The sequence below is a fragment of the Scleropages formosus genome, chromosome 4 (assembly GCF_900964775.1).
Source record: "Scleropages formosus chromosome 4, fSclFor1.1, whole genome shotgun sequence".
NCBI lineage: Eukaryota > Metazoa > Chordata > Actinopteri > Osteoglossiformes > Osteoglossidae > Scleropages > Scleropages formosus.
The window spans coordinates 19,208,470-19,223,102 of record NC_041809.1 but is presented as its reverse complement, the minus strand read 5'-3'; the positions used below and the strand labels follow the sequence as shown (position 1 = coordinate 19,223,102).

Genomic DNA, 14,633 nt, shown 5'->3' with positions numbered 1-14,633 from the left:
AAAATGAGCCGCAAATTGATCGCACGGGAAGGGGGGTTGGAGGGATCCAAGCCGACCGCAAACGGCGGAGATGTAACGCACTCACTTCTACCTGAAAGTGCAACCAATTAGCGGCTCGTGTGGACCCGACCCGGCGATGACAGTTCCTATAAATAACTGCTGCTTCTTGAAGGCTAACCTGTTCACGCCATCGTGAAGAATAACTCAGTGACGATTCAGAGCCCCCCCCCAGGTCCTGCCCTCCCGCCCGATTGTCCACAGCAACATCACCCATCTGATGCTGTCATAAGAGTTATAATTACTGTATTGATCCAAAGGCTGCCTGTGTGCTTGTGCTGCTGCCCTGGAAAACAGAAAACATAGTTTACCCGAGGCTTTAGGCTCTAATTTGGTTATATGGTTGTCCGCTTGCAATGTCGACTTGCTGGATGTGGAATTAAGTCACCCTTCCAGACTGGGTTCTGTTATTAGGAGAGAAAATGACCAAGTAATTGTTCCTGGAGCTGGTTTGTTTGACATCCTTTGCGTTGTGTAGTAAAAACAGCTTCTATTGTTCATCAGATTATTTAATACCAATCACCACGCTGTGGAACCAGGAGCTGATTGCTTCGGAGAAAGCCATATTTCTTCTTATTTATTGGTCTATCCAGCTTGTCCGCTCTATGAGGGGCAGCTAACAGAAGGTGTTTTTGCCACAGACTGTGTTCACACAAGAGAGGAGCACTATCTGCAGCATGTGAATAAACTCACTGCTGGTTCCATCAAGCCACATTAGTGGGTATTCAACCTTTCTCCTGCTCAACACAGACATCTCTGCCTATGCATTTGGTTCATACAAATAAGTGCTCCATAAGATCCACATTTCACTGATGAGTATAAAGTCACTTCATCATCTGAACCGCTTGTCCCACACGGGGTCACAGGGAGCCGAAGCCAGCAACACAGGGCGTAAGGCTGGAGGGGACACGCCCAGGACGGGGCGCCAGTCCGTCACAAGGCACCCCAAGCAGGACTCGAACCTCAAACCCACCAGAGAGCAGGACAAGGTCCAACCCACTGCACCACTGTGCCCCCCTCTGAGTCTAAAATAAAATTGTTTATTCTAAGCAAGCACTGACTTTTTTTGTGCATAAGTGCAGAAGGACATGGGTTCCATCTTTAGCCTCACGGAGAGCTGTCATGGATTACCCCAAAAAATTTATGTCACTCCAAACACAAATATTCTATTGAGATCCTACTGCAATTTTCTTGTAAAAATATTTGGCCAGCGCAATGTCAAATTTCCTCTATGTGGGCCCGTTTTTCTAATAAACAATGAGGCAGTAAGAACTCCAGTCCCATGATTCTTCGGAGGCTCTTCACTATTGTACACTGGAGGATGTTCAAGTGGGTCTGGGTCACTACTCAGTGTCAATCTGGAATGCCTTTATGGGAGGCACACAATAGTAGTGCGCCATTGTCCTGTTGATGTAGCATTCATTCACTCCCACAGGCTGAATCTGTGCCGTGAAACAAAGCTCCCGATTGACATTTGTGGGGGAGCGGCCTTTGTGAAGCACGGCCAAGCTTAAGAGTGAGAGAGCGCAGTTTTTCACAGAGGACAAACAAGATCGCGATCGTATGAACGCAGTGAAATTCACATGATCAGATGTTGAAGTTATTAATTTGGTGACTTTTTAGAGGAAGAAAATACACATTGTTGACTTCAAAAGTTTAAAGAGTTTTAAAGTTGCGATGAAATGAGAGGAGGAAGTGGATCGTCTGCTGTAGATGCATGTAGGGGTTCCAAACAGGTGGGATCCACAACACCATAGGCCTTAGAGGACCACCAGCTAGAGTTAAGCTCTGCATGAAGAAGGATAAATGTAGAATTGAGGCAGTAACGCTGATGCAAAGTGACATATTCCCAGGCACTTTGTGACACAGCAGCTCAACCCCGCACTATGACCACTTCTTTGACCTGAATGGATGAGGGAAAGACAACCTCCCATGGCTCTGTTGGGAGCTGCATGAAAGCCCCAGTGGAGGGGTGGTGAGACCTGTTTGTGCACCCATCTCAGAAGCGGCAACAAAACCCCTCTGGGGAAGCGTCACATGAGAATGGCATCATTAAGCAGGAGGGTAATTAACCACATCTTTCCAGGAGACCCGGCAGCCTTATCGGTCGTTCCTTAAATGAGTTTAGACATTGCAACGCGTTGGACATGTTTGTTCAGCTGGTGTGTCCCTGAGCAAGCCAGGCTATTTGAAGTGCGTTGGAAGTTGCGCTGCGCTTAAGAAGTGAACTGCTGGTGTTGTGCACAGCACGCTGAAATTCGGGTGAATTGCGTCCGCTTGGAGGTTCAAAGCAAATACCACGGGGGGCTTTATGTTATCACTGAGGGTGGATCTATATTTAGGATCCCGTGTTGCAGCAAGCTTGCATAGCCAGACTTTTTGCTTTTTATTACTAACAGGGATTATCAAGAGAAATTACCTTCTTTTGTTTCCTTGAAGACTAAAGAATAACCAGGTCTTGACAGCTGTGAGAAATGAAAGATGGTAAACGAGAGATTATTTGAGGAAGGAATGCTCCTACAGATCATTCTTGTGAATTTTAAACTAAACCAGTTATGGTAATGAGAAGTCCTTAAGAATTGCTGCACACAGTGGTGGCAGCCATGATGATTTAGCAAAAATTTTGATAACATCGTAGGCTCTTTAATGTCTTTCTAAATGATTAATCATTTTATTTTAACTTCCTTAAGATTTTCAGCAAGATCCTGTTACAGTAATGAGAACCCATGATGCTGTAGTGGTTACAGAGAAGACAATCAGATTTTTAAGGCATGGAAAACAAAAGATCAGATCATTTTTTTTTTTCGTTTTTAATCTTAACTTCTTGTTGAGCATCATGGAAGAATTATACTTTATTTAAACCATGTCTGTCTAACTATGACAGGCAAATGAAACGGTAATGAGAAACCTGTCCAGACATAATAAGTTTACATAATTGATACAATAGTTTTTTGGATTTTTAAGATTTTTCAGTTTTTCTGCGTTATTTCATGCTTTTCAACAATATTATAATTTTGAGTTGCTACAGAAGGAGCTATTTGAAAAACTGTGTTCAATTGATTACAGAGAAACCCAGATGCAGTAATGATATTTTTAGTGAAATGTGTCACATATTTACCTGCTACTTTTCCAAAGCTACTTACAGTGTTAAGGTATTTACAATTATTTACCCAACTGGGTAATTTTTTTCCTGGAGTAATTGAGGCTAAGTACCTTGCCAAAGGGTGCTACAGTTGGAAGGGGGATTCAAACCTGCAACCTTTGGAGCTAAAGACAGCACCACTAACCACTACACTACCAGCTGTACCTGTAATGTTGACATTATATTGTAACATCCTGTGTTACTGAGGAGCGTCACGTTCAAGCAGGAACATCTGTTTATTGTAAATATTTGGAATATTGGGAATTGTGGGGAAAAATGTGAAATAGTTGTCCAACAGCCTTGGGGGCTAACAGAGATTATAAGAAGGTGAGCGCTTCTTGCGGAGTATGAGAAGGTTAAGAAAGTATGAGAAAGGCTTAAAAGGTTTTGGAAAGGCTGGTTTGAGGTGCAAGTCCTTGAGGAAAAGGGGTCCTTTGATGAGGAGCATTATTGATATGCACCTATACCTCTTGCTGTGTGCCAGTGTTCCAATAAATGTTCATAATGAACGCTGTCCATGTGCTCGACCTTGCCCCATCTGAACCCAGTATTTAATTTTTAAAATTAATGTTTATTTCTAAAATATGAAGGGTCATTATGTAAATACCTAGTTTTTCAAAATAATGTTCTAGACTGGTAACCAATTTATGTTACTACAGATGTCATTTCTGATTGTGTCATCACCCATACAGTCTTTCTGTGTTCCTCGATTTGCTGCACTGAGAGCCTAGGGCAGTCCATCAGATATCAGATATCCTTGAGCACCACCCTAGAAGCTGAAACCTGGGTAGGAGATTGCCAATAGATTTACTACCTACTAGAAACGAGTTATTAGGTCATTCTTCGCACTGTGCTCTCTTCTAGAATCTTCAAAGGTCCTTTTTTCCCCAATCCCCATGTAAAGAGATGAAAATTCAGTGAAAGACCCCTAATTACAGTCTTAGCATATCTAAAATGATAATCTGCCACGCTTATGTAAAGCAGCTCTGCCAAACCCACTGGCCCACAGGCCTCGTGATGACAAAGTGCCATAGGGACTGGATGTAAAAATAGTGCAGGTTTCCGTGGACGAGGGAGTTAACTGGTTAAGTCAGCTGCTTGGGCCCCGGGGGAAAGCCTTTTCCCACCGTCCACAGCTGTGACAACACGCCGAGTGGCAATGAGTACGCAAAACGCCTCCAAAGCCACCGGTGTAATTTTTTTGCTGAACTCCATTGAACCCGCGCCTATTTGACAGTCGACAACTTTGCGTTAAATCACCAAAAGCAGGTGAAGCCTCGCAGCTCCCGACTGTTTACGGTTCAGTTCGTCAATTTTTCACACCGCGTGATGGATTTCTGAGGGGTGTGATTTTTGAGTGGTGTTAAAAAAGAGGAAGACCTTGTAGTAAGAGCTTTTGGGGAGCTTGGAATGTTGTCTGTTTTTAAAGGAGATCACCGAATGCAGATTCCTAATGGCTTTTTTATGAATACAATTATTGAGCCAGACAATCTAAACCCAAGCTACAAATGAGGGAATTAGCACATCCATGCCTGAATTCAAAATTAAGATTGTTACGTTTTGCAAGTAACAAAGGTCCTCTGGTCCCGTTTAAGGGTTTTTCTGGCTTCCTTTTTTCACCATGCTGTGGATAATCCCACCACACTCTGTTTAAGAGTATCGTCTAAACACTCCCGGATTTAATGTCATAGAAACTACAATCTAATTTTGGGTTTAGCAAGTTGCTCGCAGGGCACAGAGCTTGAACGCGCATTGCCGTGGCTCTGGTGCAATTTAAAGTGGAATTGTGGCCCTGCCGCCCACATTGGCCGTGTTGGTGCTGCCTGGCGCGGACACCTTGCATCCGTCTGCGGCGGCGTTCACACTCACATTACAAACAAATGTTTTCACAGCTCCCCTAAGCAGGGCGAGTTTAGAGCACATCTCAGATGGGATTCCTGGGGGCATTGGTCTGCGGCTGCTTCCTCCGCATCATGAATTGTTTAGGCCGACATCCGAGCGGATCCTTTAAGAGCAGCCACAGAGTGCTTGTATCCAGATGATTCCCCAGAGTGTGCACCTCTGGGATCTGGTTCAGACATAAGCATGCAGCACTTATGAAAAGTACTTGTAGATATGATAAGATATAAGGGGCGCAGTTGCACTGTGGTAATGATGCAGGGCTTTCACATGTAGGTGCTCACTGAGATCCTAGGAAAGGCTCTTCTTGAGTACCGTAGACCAAGGTACTTTAGCCTGAATTTTGCTGGTAAAAGATCCTATGGTGCAAAAGGGTAAAACTGCACAGTGCCTGGGATAAAAGTGTTGACTATGCAACAGAATAGTAAGAAAACGGATGGATCAGCAGAATACAGGCAGTGTGGTTCAGCAGCTGGCCGGATCTAATAGAGTCCTCTGAGGGGACTGGGCCAGGGGAGATCTTTCTTCTTCTAGGAATTCGATCAATGCGGCAGTTTAAAAATAACAGGGAATATCAGTGGCTCCGCGTGCAGCTGTGTGAAGTGGAAGCGCTGAATGGATCCCAACAAGCTGTACTCATTCGCTTTCTATTCCTCATCAGATTTTGGTGCTTAGTCTCATTCAGTCAGATTCCACTTGCCCTTTGCACAAAGTGCCCATCTGGGCACGTAGCGAATGCCCCAGGAAGAGGGGCTTTTGTTTTTTGGTTCCTGAACCCGAGTTTGTCACCCAGTCCTCAGAATGCTTCCAGAGAATATTTTTAACATCTCAAAGATTTGTTGGCCTCCATTCTTGGTGGGTTTTTTGGGTTATAGAAAGAGAGTTCACTCTAACAGTTACATTTATTCATTTTGCAGACACTCAGAGTAAACAAAACTGCATTTCACCAACAGGCAAAGAGTTATAGATGCAGGCACGCAATTCTTGAATCACAGTCAATTTGTCAAGTACTCCCACTGTTGCTGGCACACATTACCAGAGAATCTCCATAGAATTCATTATATAGAAGAATGAATATAGAGAAGAAGAAATACAGAAATAATTGTGATGGACGGTATGATGTAAGTTCATGGAGCATATAAGAGATCAGGAGAAAATTGGGTCTGCATTTCAAGGCCCTTTCTTGAATGTTGATAGGCAGCTAGCAGTTCTTAGAGGCTTAAGTAGCTCATAACGCCACGTTAGCCCCAAAGCTGAGAACCTCCAGACTTTCAACTTTGGACATCTTGAGTGTGGGACCACCGAATGAAGTGGCCAGAGGTGTAGGAGTATGGGTCTCTTGCTGAGGTGTAGGGAGTGCTCCTTTCTCTGTCTAGTGGGGCATAAAAGTGTTGAACCTGAGTCTTGAAAAACTGTAAGAGTCTTGAACTTCATATGGAGAGTCACAGGAAACGAGTGAAGAGAGCCAGTGAAGGAGGATACATGGAAATATTTTGGAAGACCGCGCTTTGTCTTGCTGCATACCTCTCTAGGTTTTTAACCAGCCAGTTCAGGTTCCCCATAGTGTGTGAGTGACTGGTTCACTGATGCATGGATGAGTAACCCATTGTAAGTAGTCTATCTAGCAGTGTAAGTCACCTTGGTGAATAAGGTGTGTGGGCTGGTAACACTACATAGTATCCATTGGAAGTCGCTTTGGAGGAAAGCGTCTGCTAAATATGTAAATGTAAAATACTTTTATTGAAGCCATAAAATCCATAATCGTGGATGGATCTGGAGCATTGCAGGAGAGGAGGAAGGGATTGTTGCTGTATTATTTGTTTCTGTAATGCCTGGGATTTCATCAGGGCATTACATTGAGATTATAGAGAGGAGGCAGTAGCCGCGCTTCCCAAGGAAGAAAGTGGAAGATTAAAACTTCATGCTGGCCGCTAGTCCCCCCCCAACCCCACGCCACCCAGCTGCACTGATGGGGAAGGATGAGCATATGTAGGTCACAGAGCACCTGGGTTGTTTACGGGCTCAATTATCCCCCGGAGAGACCGGTGGAACCTCCAGAACCTTGCATAACTACACCAGTGGCCCTCAGCAAGAACAGTGTCATCCTGAATTAAGCCTGGCGGCTCTTACCTGCATGTAAGAGCGCGGCTTGGATCTGGGCAGGGCTGCACTTCAATACAATGTCTGAGGCATCGACCTCCCCCACCTCCCCCACACCAGACGTCCTTCCCCGACACAGGATTCGGGATGACAGGGACATCTGGGCACAGGATGTAGCAGCGGAAGGAGGGAGGGAGGAATGCTGGAGACACCTGCCAGGCGTTCATCGTCTCCCGCCCTTCATGCTCACCCTGCTGTTGGTGCAGTGAAATGAGGGTGTTGTTGTTCTTTCAGTGATTTTTGGCACGTTAAACCCACTGTATCCTCCATGCCGCACTCTCCCCGCTTCGTTAATGCGGTTCCATTCACACACAGTCTACCCAAAATTATATATAGGAGCAGAGAATTAAAATTATCATTGTTATACAAAATAAGTACACGAATGCATTGTCTTAGGATTTAAACATAACGAAGGAAAATGCGCGTGCAGCATGTGCCCGTCTGACGTATGTCCATTTACCGCAGCTTCCGTGATGCTGTTTATTTTGACCAAAGTTGTTTACGTGTTCTGGGAGCAACGCTCCATGTACCACAACGTTCACAGTCCTTTGTCCGAATGCAAGGCTTACTTTAGCACCGGTCCAACACTAACACTGCGTTGGCAGCCTGCTTTAAATAAAGCACGAGAGGTGCATTTTTGCTGCTGAGAAATTAACATATTTTCTTTTCTACATTTAGGACCAGAATTAAGGTAGCGGTAAAAAGTTTGAGTACACTTTCTGGATTTTTCATAATTGACAGCATTGTTTGTAAAATATGTTTCTGTAAGTACTTCAAAATGATAATGCTGGAATAGCCCTCAAATGTTGGATCCCTCTGTAGGAAGAGCTTCACAAACACAAGGCATTCGGTGAGCAAGTTGCAGCAGGTTTACTCACACTTTATTTATAATAAGGCACTTAATAATAAATTATATATCTGCAGTGGTGAGTGTAAAGATGCATAAAAAACCGAAAAAAGTTTTTGCACAACTGCAGTCTAAAATAGTGGTTGGACTGGCAATGCCAAATAGGAGTCTCTGAATTTTTGTGACATATCAAACAAGGATTAGAGAACATTTGAGGCCAATGAAGTGTTTGTATAATTGGCATCAAAAGCACTGTATTGTGAAATTTTGTGACCCGCCCACTAACTGTGATGTAATGACTACACTTTAAATGGCTTGATTTAGCCTCTAGGACAACTGAACACAAGGATATACAATTATGCTAATTATTGTGACTGCATATTAAGCAAACCAAGCATCAACAAGGCTCCTCCTGCATTATGTATTACCCTAATGCTGACTTTATTAGATGAATCCTCAGCAGAAGTCATGACAAATGGCATAGCTTATTTAATTAGGAAATACTAATCAGTGTCTTCCAGTACGCCGTTATTTACTTCTGCCTGGTTGCTTGGTAACGGTGAAATTAGAGCTGTGAAATCAGAAGGTTAGTACAACTGAAAAATGTATATGTATTCCTCTTGGGTGACTTTTTAAATAAAGCAGGAGAGGCTGTCATTTGGACAGGACATTTCAGTCACACATCTTTTGCTGGGAGGCCTTGTCAGGAACACTTTTTTCCTTTCATTTCAATGCACGCTTCAAATGTGCAGCTTTGGATGTAAAACATGGAAATGGCACAAAACCGTGGAAGGAAACAGCCTGCGGTCTTTGCCATTTGAGTTATTAAATTCCATTCGTCAATTATTAGCGCATGACACCCCTAATTAAATAAGCAGCTTTTCTGCTCCAGCTGAAGAATTGTCTATATCAGTATTTGACCTAGGCTTAGAAAATGTGGTCGTTAAAGATTAATTGAAAATAACATTACCAATAATGGCAGCACTGATCCCTCCTCCAGACTGAAGTTAGTGATTTAATTTTTAATTCTTAAAAGCCAGCCTCGGTTTCTCTTTGAAAGGGAGCGAAGGTTCGCATCGAACCGTGCAGTGATGGGAAAATGAGAAGTGGGTCTGCTTTAGTCCTTAGAAGCTAATCTTGCTTCTTCACATTGAGCAGCTTACAGTTTCTTGGGTGGGTTTAAAGTGATCGTGGGAGACGAGTGTTACCGGCGTTCGACACATTCGGCTTTTTTTGGGCCCAAATGTGGTACCGCTCTAGATAGCGTAAAGTGTAAGCAGATTAGACAGAAACAAGCTTTTTAAAACCAGAAGAGAAATAGTCTGTGAATGTTATATGAATGATACAGTGTTTGCGGTGCATCTGAGATAGAGGAATTTCACCGTGTCCAGTGATAGGAATCAGGAGTTAAGACCTATAATTGAAATGCCTCATAGCAGTAAAGCAATGGCTGTAAGTGCTTATAATGCAATTCCAAATATAGACCTATTGGTCACTTTGGTAGAACCGTGTCAATTAGGACCGCCACGATGGCATTAACTCGCACCACTTGTACGGTGCCGCTGCCTGTGCTCCCCGTGGAATGGGCTGGATTAGGACTGGGCAATACAGGACAACTGGGTGTTGAAATTCGGATGGACCATCGATCTCCTACTATTGGATCTGCTGTAAGATGGCTTCTGAGATAAACGTTAAAACATTGGCATTTACATGTGCATTTATTTATTTACCATTTCTCCAAAGTGACATACATCTGAGAAAACAATACAACAGGTACGTCACACCCACAGAAGGACAGATTTGGATGTAGACACGTGATTCTTGAGTACAGTCAATTTATCTCACACACACTTTCAGAACCGCTTGTCCCATACAGGGTCGCGGGGAACCGGAGCCTACCCGGTAACACAGGGCGTAAGGCCGGAGGGGGAGGGGACACACCCAGGACGGGACGCCAGTCCGTCGCAAGGCACCCCAAGTGGGACTCGAACCCCAGACCCACCGGAGAGCAGGACTGTGGTCCAACCCACTGTGCCACCGCACCCCTTCAATTTATCTCATACCACCTTATAAATCAGTGTACATTACACCAGTAGCTGCAGATATGTTTTTCATAAAATGTAAAATTTTAATATCCCTGCGCTGCCAGTAATGCAGTGACTGGTGCAATTGCCGTGAAGTCAAAGGATCTGAGTTCAATTCCCTACTCCTGCTTTGGAACCCTTGATTAAGGTTCTTACTCTGAATTGATACAGTAAAAATTATCCGGATTAGTCCATTAATGTAGGTTCAATAACCGCTCTTCCTGAGCAGGGCTTCAGTGGTTCGGAGCCTATCCTAGAATCATTGGGCACAAGACTGAGGGGGGTACTCCCTGGATGGGTCACCAGTTCATCACAGGACCCAGCTTAATAAATGGATAAATAATTATAAATTATTTGTCTGACAGCAGTTGTGGTTCTGCTGGGCAGCGATCGATGGAACCACCATCACACTGTGCCCGGGGCTGCAGGCCCACATGGGCCGAAGCCTGTTGTACCGCGGAGCCCACTAGCAGGCCACACACCTCCCCGCGCCATCGCCCACTGCTTGGAAAACCACTTCTTACATAACCAGACATTTGCATTCAGAACCAAACTAAACTGGATGGTAACGGATCTTGCCGGCAGCACGGGACGACACAAAGTGCGTGTCCAGCCTGCAGGCGGCTCGGCCCCTGGGCGTTGGGGGATGGGAGCTGCTAATCGCTATGCTACTCCAGTAGTCTGGAAACTCCTGGGCCGCAGCAATTAACATTTAGATAACGTTCATTCATTAAGTTAATGTGGAGCTGCGGTGTTTTAAACATGGACTTTGAAACATTACATTTCTCGGCGGAAGACCAACGGTGCTGTTTTGTCTGTCCTTTCACAGGCTACATCACCACTTTGGCTGTGGTTCTCAGGACTGACAACAGAACACCATGGGCCAACGAGTTTGAGAGTAAGAGCAGATGAAACCGTCTTTCTTACGCAGGATGACTTCTAGCGCTCTTTATTCTGACTCTCGACGTGCTGCACTTGAGAGGAACGGCCTTCTTAAGAGAGCGCGTTCCAGTATGACCAGCGCGACAAAGGTCATGTTTCCACGTGTGAGGCAGCGCTAACGTCAGCGCACCTCTTTTTGCAGGAATCGAATTGTCCTGCTTGATAGAATCCATCACCACAGTGAATCCCAGAATCGAATGGAAGAAAATAAAAAACGGCGAGCCCAGCTACGTCTATTTCGAGAAAAAGATTTCAGGTAAGCTCAGGTCGGTTTTGAGCGAAAATCATTGTGTTTGTTACGCCCAACAGCACGGCTGAATGGCTCACTGCTACATTTACGTTTGTTCATTTGTTGCAGACACTTTTTCCGCAAAGCGCTGTAATTGTACGATTCGTGGAATAGATGAAGAGCTGTAGATACGGACACACACCTTGTGATTGTTACCACCGTTTTGTTGGTACAAACTACTCAAGTAGCTGCCTGTATGATTTATATTCAAATAGGTTCATGCATCTTATTGTGGACATTTTCTTCTTACAGGTGATCTGGAGAACAGAGCTGTGATAAGAGAGCCAGCCACTTTAGTGATCACCAACACAACGAGATCAGACACAGCTCAGTATCGCTGTGAGGTCACTGCCCATAATGACCAGAAAATCTTTGATGAGATTCTGATCAGCCTCATAGTAAGAGGTACAGGTTCCCTTCTTTATCTAAAATCCCCTTAATACATCTTGCCTTTAAAAACGTGTCCTCTCCCTGTACCGTGTGTGTTGCTGTTTGTTTCATGATGTACAGTAAAACCCATGTACTGTACTCCATTTGGGTCACTATGTGAAGAGGTGCCACACGGTGGCAGGCACTGGAACTGCAGGTAGCTGCTCAGCAGGATCTCAAAAATACGATTTCAGATGGATGTCGTTCAGGTTCTCGCCACATTTGTTTCGGGACTACATGAAATCTGCATTATTATTCATTCTTTTAGATGTGAAAAGCAAAGGTTACCAGTTGGATTTGTAGACCAAGTTACTCAAAAATATTAAATATAGAGAGTAATCCTTAGTGTGTTGGTTTGGGGTAAGGACCTTGGCCAAGTGTACGATAGCGGGAGCAGAGATTTGAACTTGAGCCTTTCGATTGCAAGGCGATGACTCTGACCAGTACACTACCTGCTGCCCACATTTGCAGCCCTTCCTGTCGGTAGCAGTTCAGACAGTGGGTTGTCACTGAACTCTGAATGCAGGCATTGGCGCTGTTGTGAGACGGAGCCCGATTTTGATTCTCATCAATAGCGGTGTATGTCGAGGTCCCCCACCTGTGATAGTGTAAGATGAAACGGCGTGGACGGCCATGCCCACTCTTGGCCCGTGCAAGAGCTGCGTTCTGACAGGGCCGCCACCCAAGCCATGTTCTGGGCTATATAGGGTAAATGTCTGAAACTGCATCCGAGTTTAACTGCGGCTAAAGATGGATGGTGTAGTATGCTGGCTTGGCAGAGCTGCACCTTGGGTCAGAGAACAGGACGCAGGGCCTCGCAGCTCAGCTGATCTTTATTTGTCCTTCACACACTAGGGGTTATGATAAACTGACAGGGCCATGTTGATCAGAGTATGACGTCCGCCCTCTTTTTCCCATGGTCTGCAGTGAAACCCGTTGTGCCCAGGTGCAGTGTGCCCAAGTCGGTGCCCGTGGGCAAGTCGGCCGAGCTGCGCTGCGTGGAGGATGAGGGCTACCCCAAGCCACAGTACCAGTGGTTTCGGAACAAGGAGGAGATTCCCCTGGACCACCGAAGCAGCCCCAAGTTCTTCAACTCCTCGTACACACTAAACAGCGAAACAGGAACACTGGTCAGTGTGCGGGCCTGGGTGGGAAGAACCAATGGATGGGGTGAGGGGTGTGGTTCTGGGATATTTTGGGGATGTGCGAGGGGGGCATAAACTGAACGGGCAGTCTGCTGTCCTCGTTTTCACATTCCCGACCTTGCTGGTCTGTCGTTTGCAGTCACGCAGCCCGCCGGGTAACAAACCCTTCACTCGCTGCTAAAGATTGCACTTACCCCACTGTCCGACTTCCAAACGATGCTTGCAGGGGGGCACAGTGGCCCGGAGCTACTCACATAGACTCCTCATGTAGAAATGAGGCCTTCATCATGAGTGAAAGTCTATATCTACCACTTCTACTATTACGCTTTAATCCAATGGCTCTGAAATATCATCCGGGTCCCTGTTGGCATGGACTTTCTAGTCCTCCATAAACATCTGGCAGTCTTGGTGCTAGAGCAGACAGCTAAATTACTTAAATTCAGCAGTCGATTGTGGCGATCAATCCCTTAATTGCAGAACAGAATGACAACTTCATACGCACCAGCTCTCCAGGGTACGAATCCCTTTGAGGAGCCTCTCTTGAATTCTCAAAACACACTCAAGCCTACGCACATGTTGTTGCTGGCGTGGAGCAATGGCATTGCAAGATGAAGCTGTATTTGTTTTTGTTTGTGTGTGTGTGTGTGTGTGTGTGTGTGTGTGTGTGTGTGTGTGTGTGTGTGTGTGTGACTGTCCACAGAGATTCAGTGCGGTCAGGAAAGAGGATGCAGGGGAGTACTACTGCAGGGCGAAGAACGATGCGGGACACGCGCAGTGTGGCTCGCAAATGATGGAAATCTGTGAGTTGTTCAGCCGCCGCATCACAGTGTAAAATAATAAAAAATAATGATTATTATAAAATAATAAAAATAGAGCTACTAATAATAATGATGTGAAATGAATAAAATAAAAGCTGGGTTTGGTTTCTTGGGGTTCGGAGACCTACAAAAACAATATGCAAATCTGCTGTCACCGACCATCCTAGTCTTAATTCATATATTCTGATGTTAATAATATATAATGGGAGTTAAATTATTCCAGAGTATTCGTTTCAAATGTCTCCATTTGCTCTGTGCTTCACTTTGATTTGATTTTATACAAGTGGCCTTGCCGTACTGTGTCGAAGGTGAGCCGGAGCACACGGGGCACTGACAGAAAAGCCTCGCTTATCGCTTTTGCTCCTTGTCCCCGCCAGACGACATCAACATCACAGGGATCATCCTGGGCGTGCTGGTGGTGGTCGCCGTGCTCTTGGCCATAACAGTGGCCATTTGCTGTGCCTGTAAAAAGGGCTACTTTGCCAGCCAGAAACAAACAGGAAACAAGTGAGTGAGGAAGTTGATTTAAGTTTTATAATTACGTGTAGAGATAAAGCAGCCGAGCTCTCCAGACAACCTGGGAATCAAACAAAAAAAATCAGGTTTTGCATTTTTGGTAACAAGTCAAAGGGATTTTGTTCCTCGGTTTTTTACAAATCATCTTTTTTTCAATATAATTTTCTATGTAAAATACTGCAAAACATTTTTATTTTTACAGAGCCTGCCCTTCACTTCCTGGGGCAGCGTCACTTCAGGGGAGACTAGAATAGACCTCCAATCATAGTAATTAGTTCCTTTAAGACCAAATTGGAGTTGGCCTG

At 44.9% G+C, this 14,633-nt stretch overlaps 1 protein-coding gene across 1 annotated transcript in view; it reads left to right on the top strand.

Moving 5' to 3' along the window:
• Positions 1–14,633, top strand: part of jam3b (junctional adhesion molecule 3b) — a 33,865-nt gene that overhangs the window by 15,924 nt on the left and 3,308 nt on the right. The window contains exons 2-7 of the mRNA XM_018755431.2: positions 11,019–11,087; positions 11,274–11,387; positions 11,673–11,825; positions 12,777–12,979; positions 13,695–13,794; positions 14,190–14,319. Of these exons, the coding sequence (XP_018610947.1) occupies positions 11,019–11,087; positions 11,274–11,387; positions 11,673–11,825; positions 12,777–12,979; positions 13,695–13,794; positions 14,190–14,319 (769 nt within the window). The remainder of the gene's footprint in view (positions 1–11,018; positions 11,088–11,273; positions 11,388–11,672; positions 11,826–12,776; positions 12,980–13,694; positions 13,795–14,189; positions 14,320–14,633) is intronic.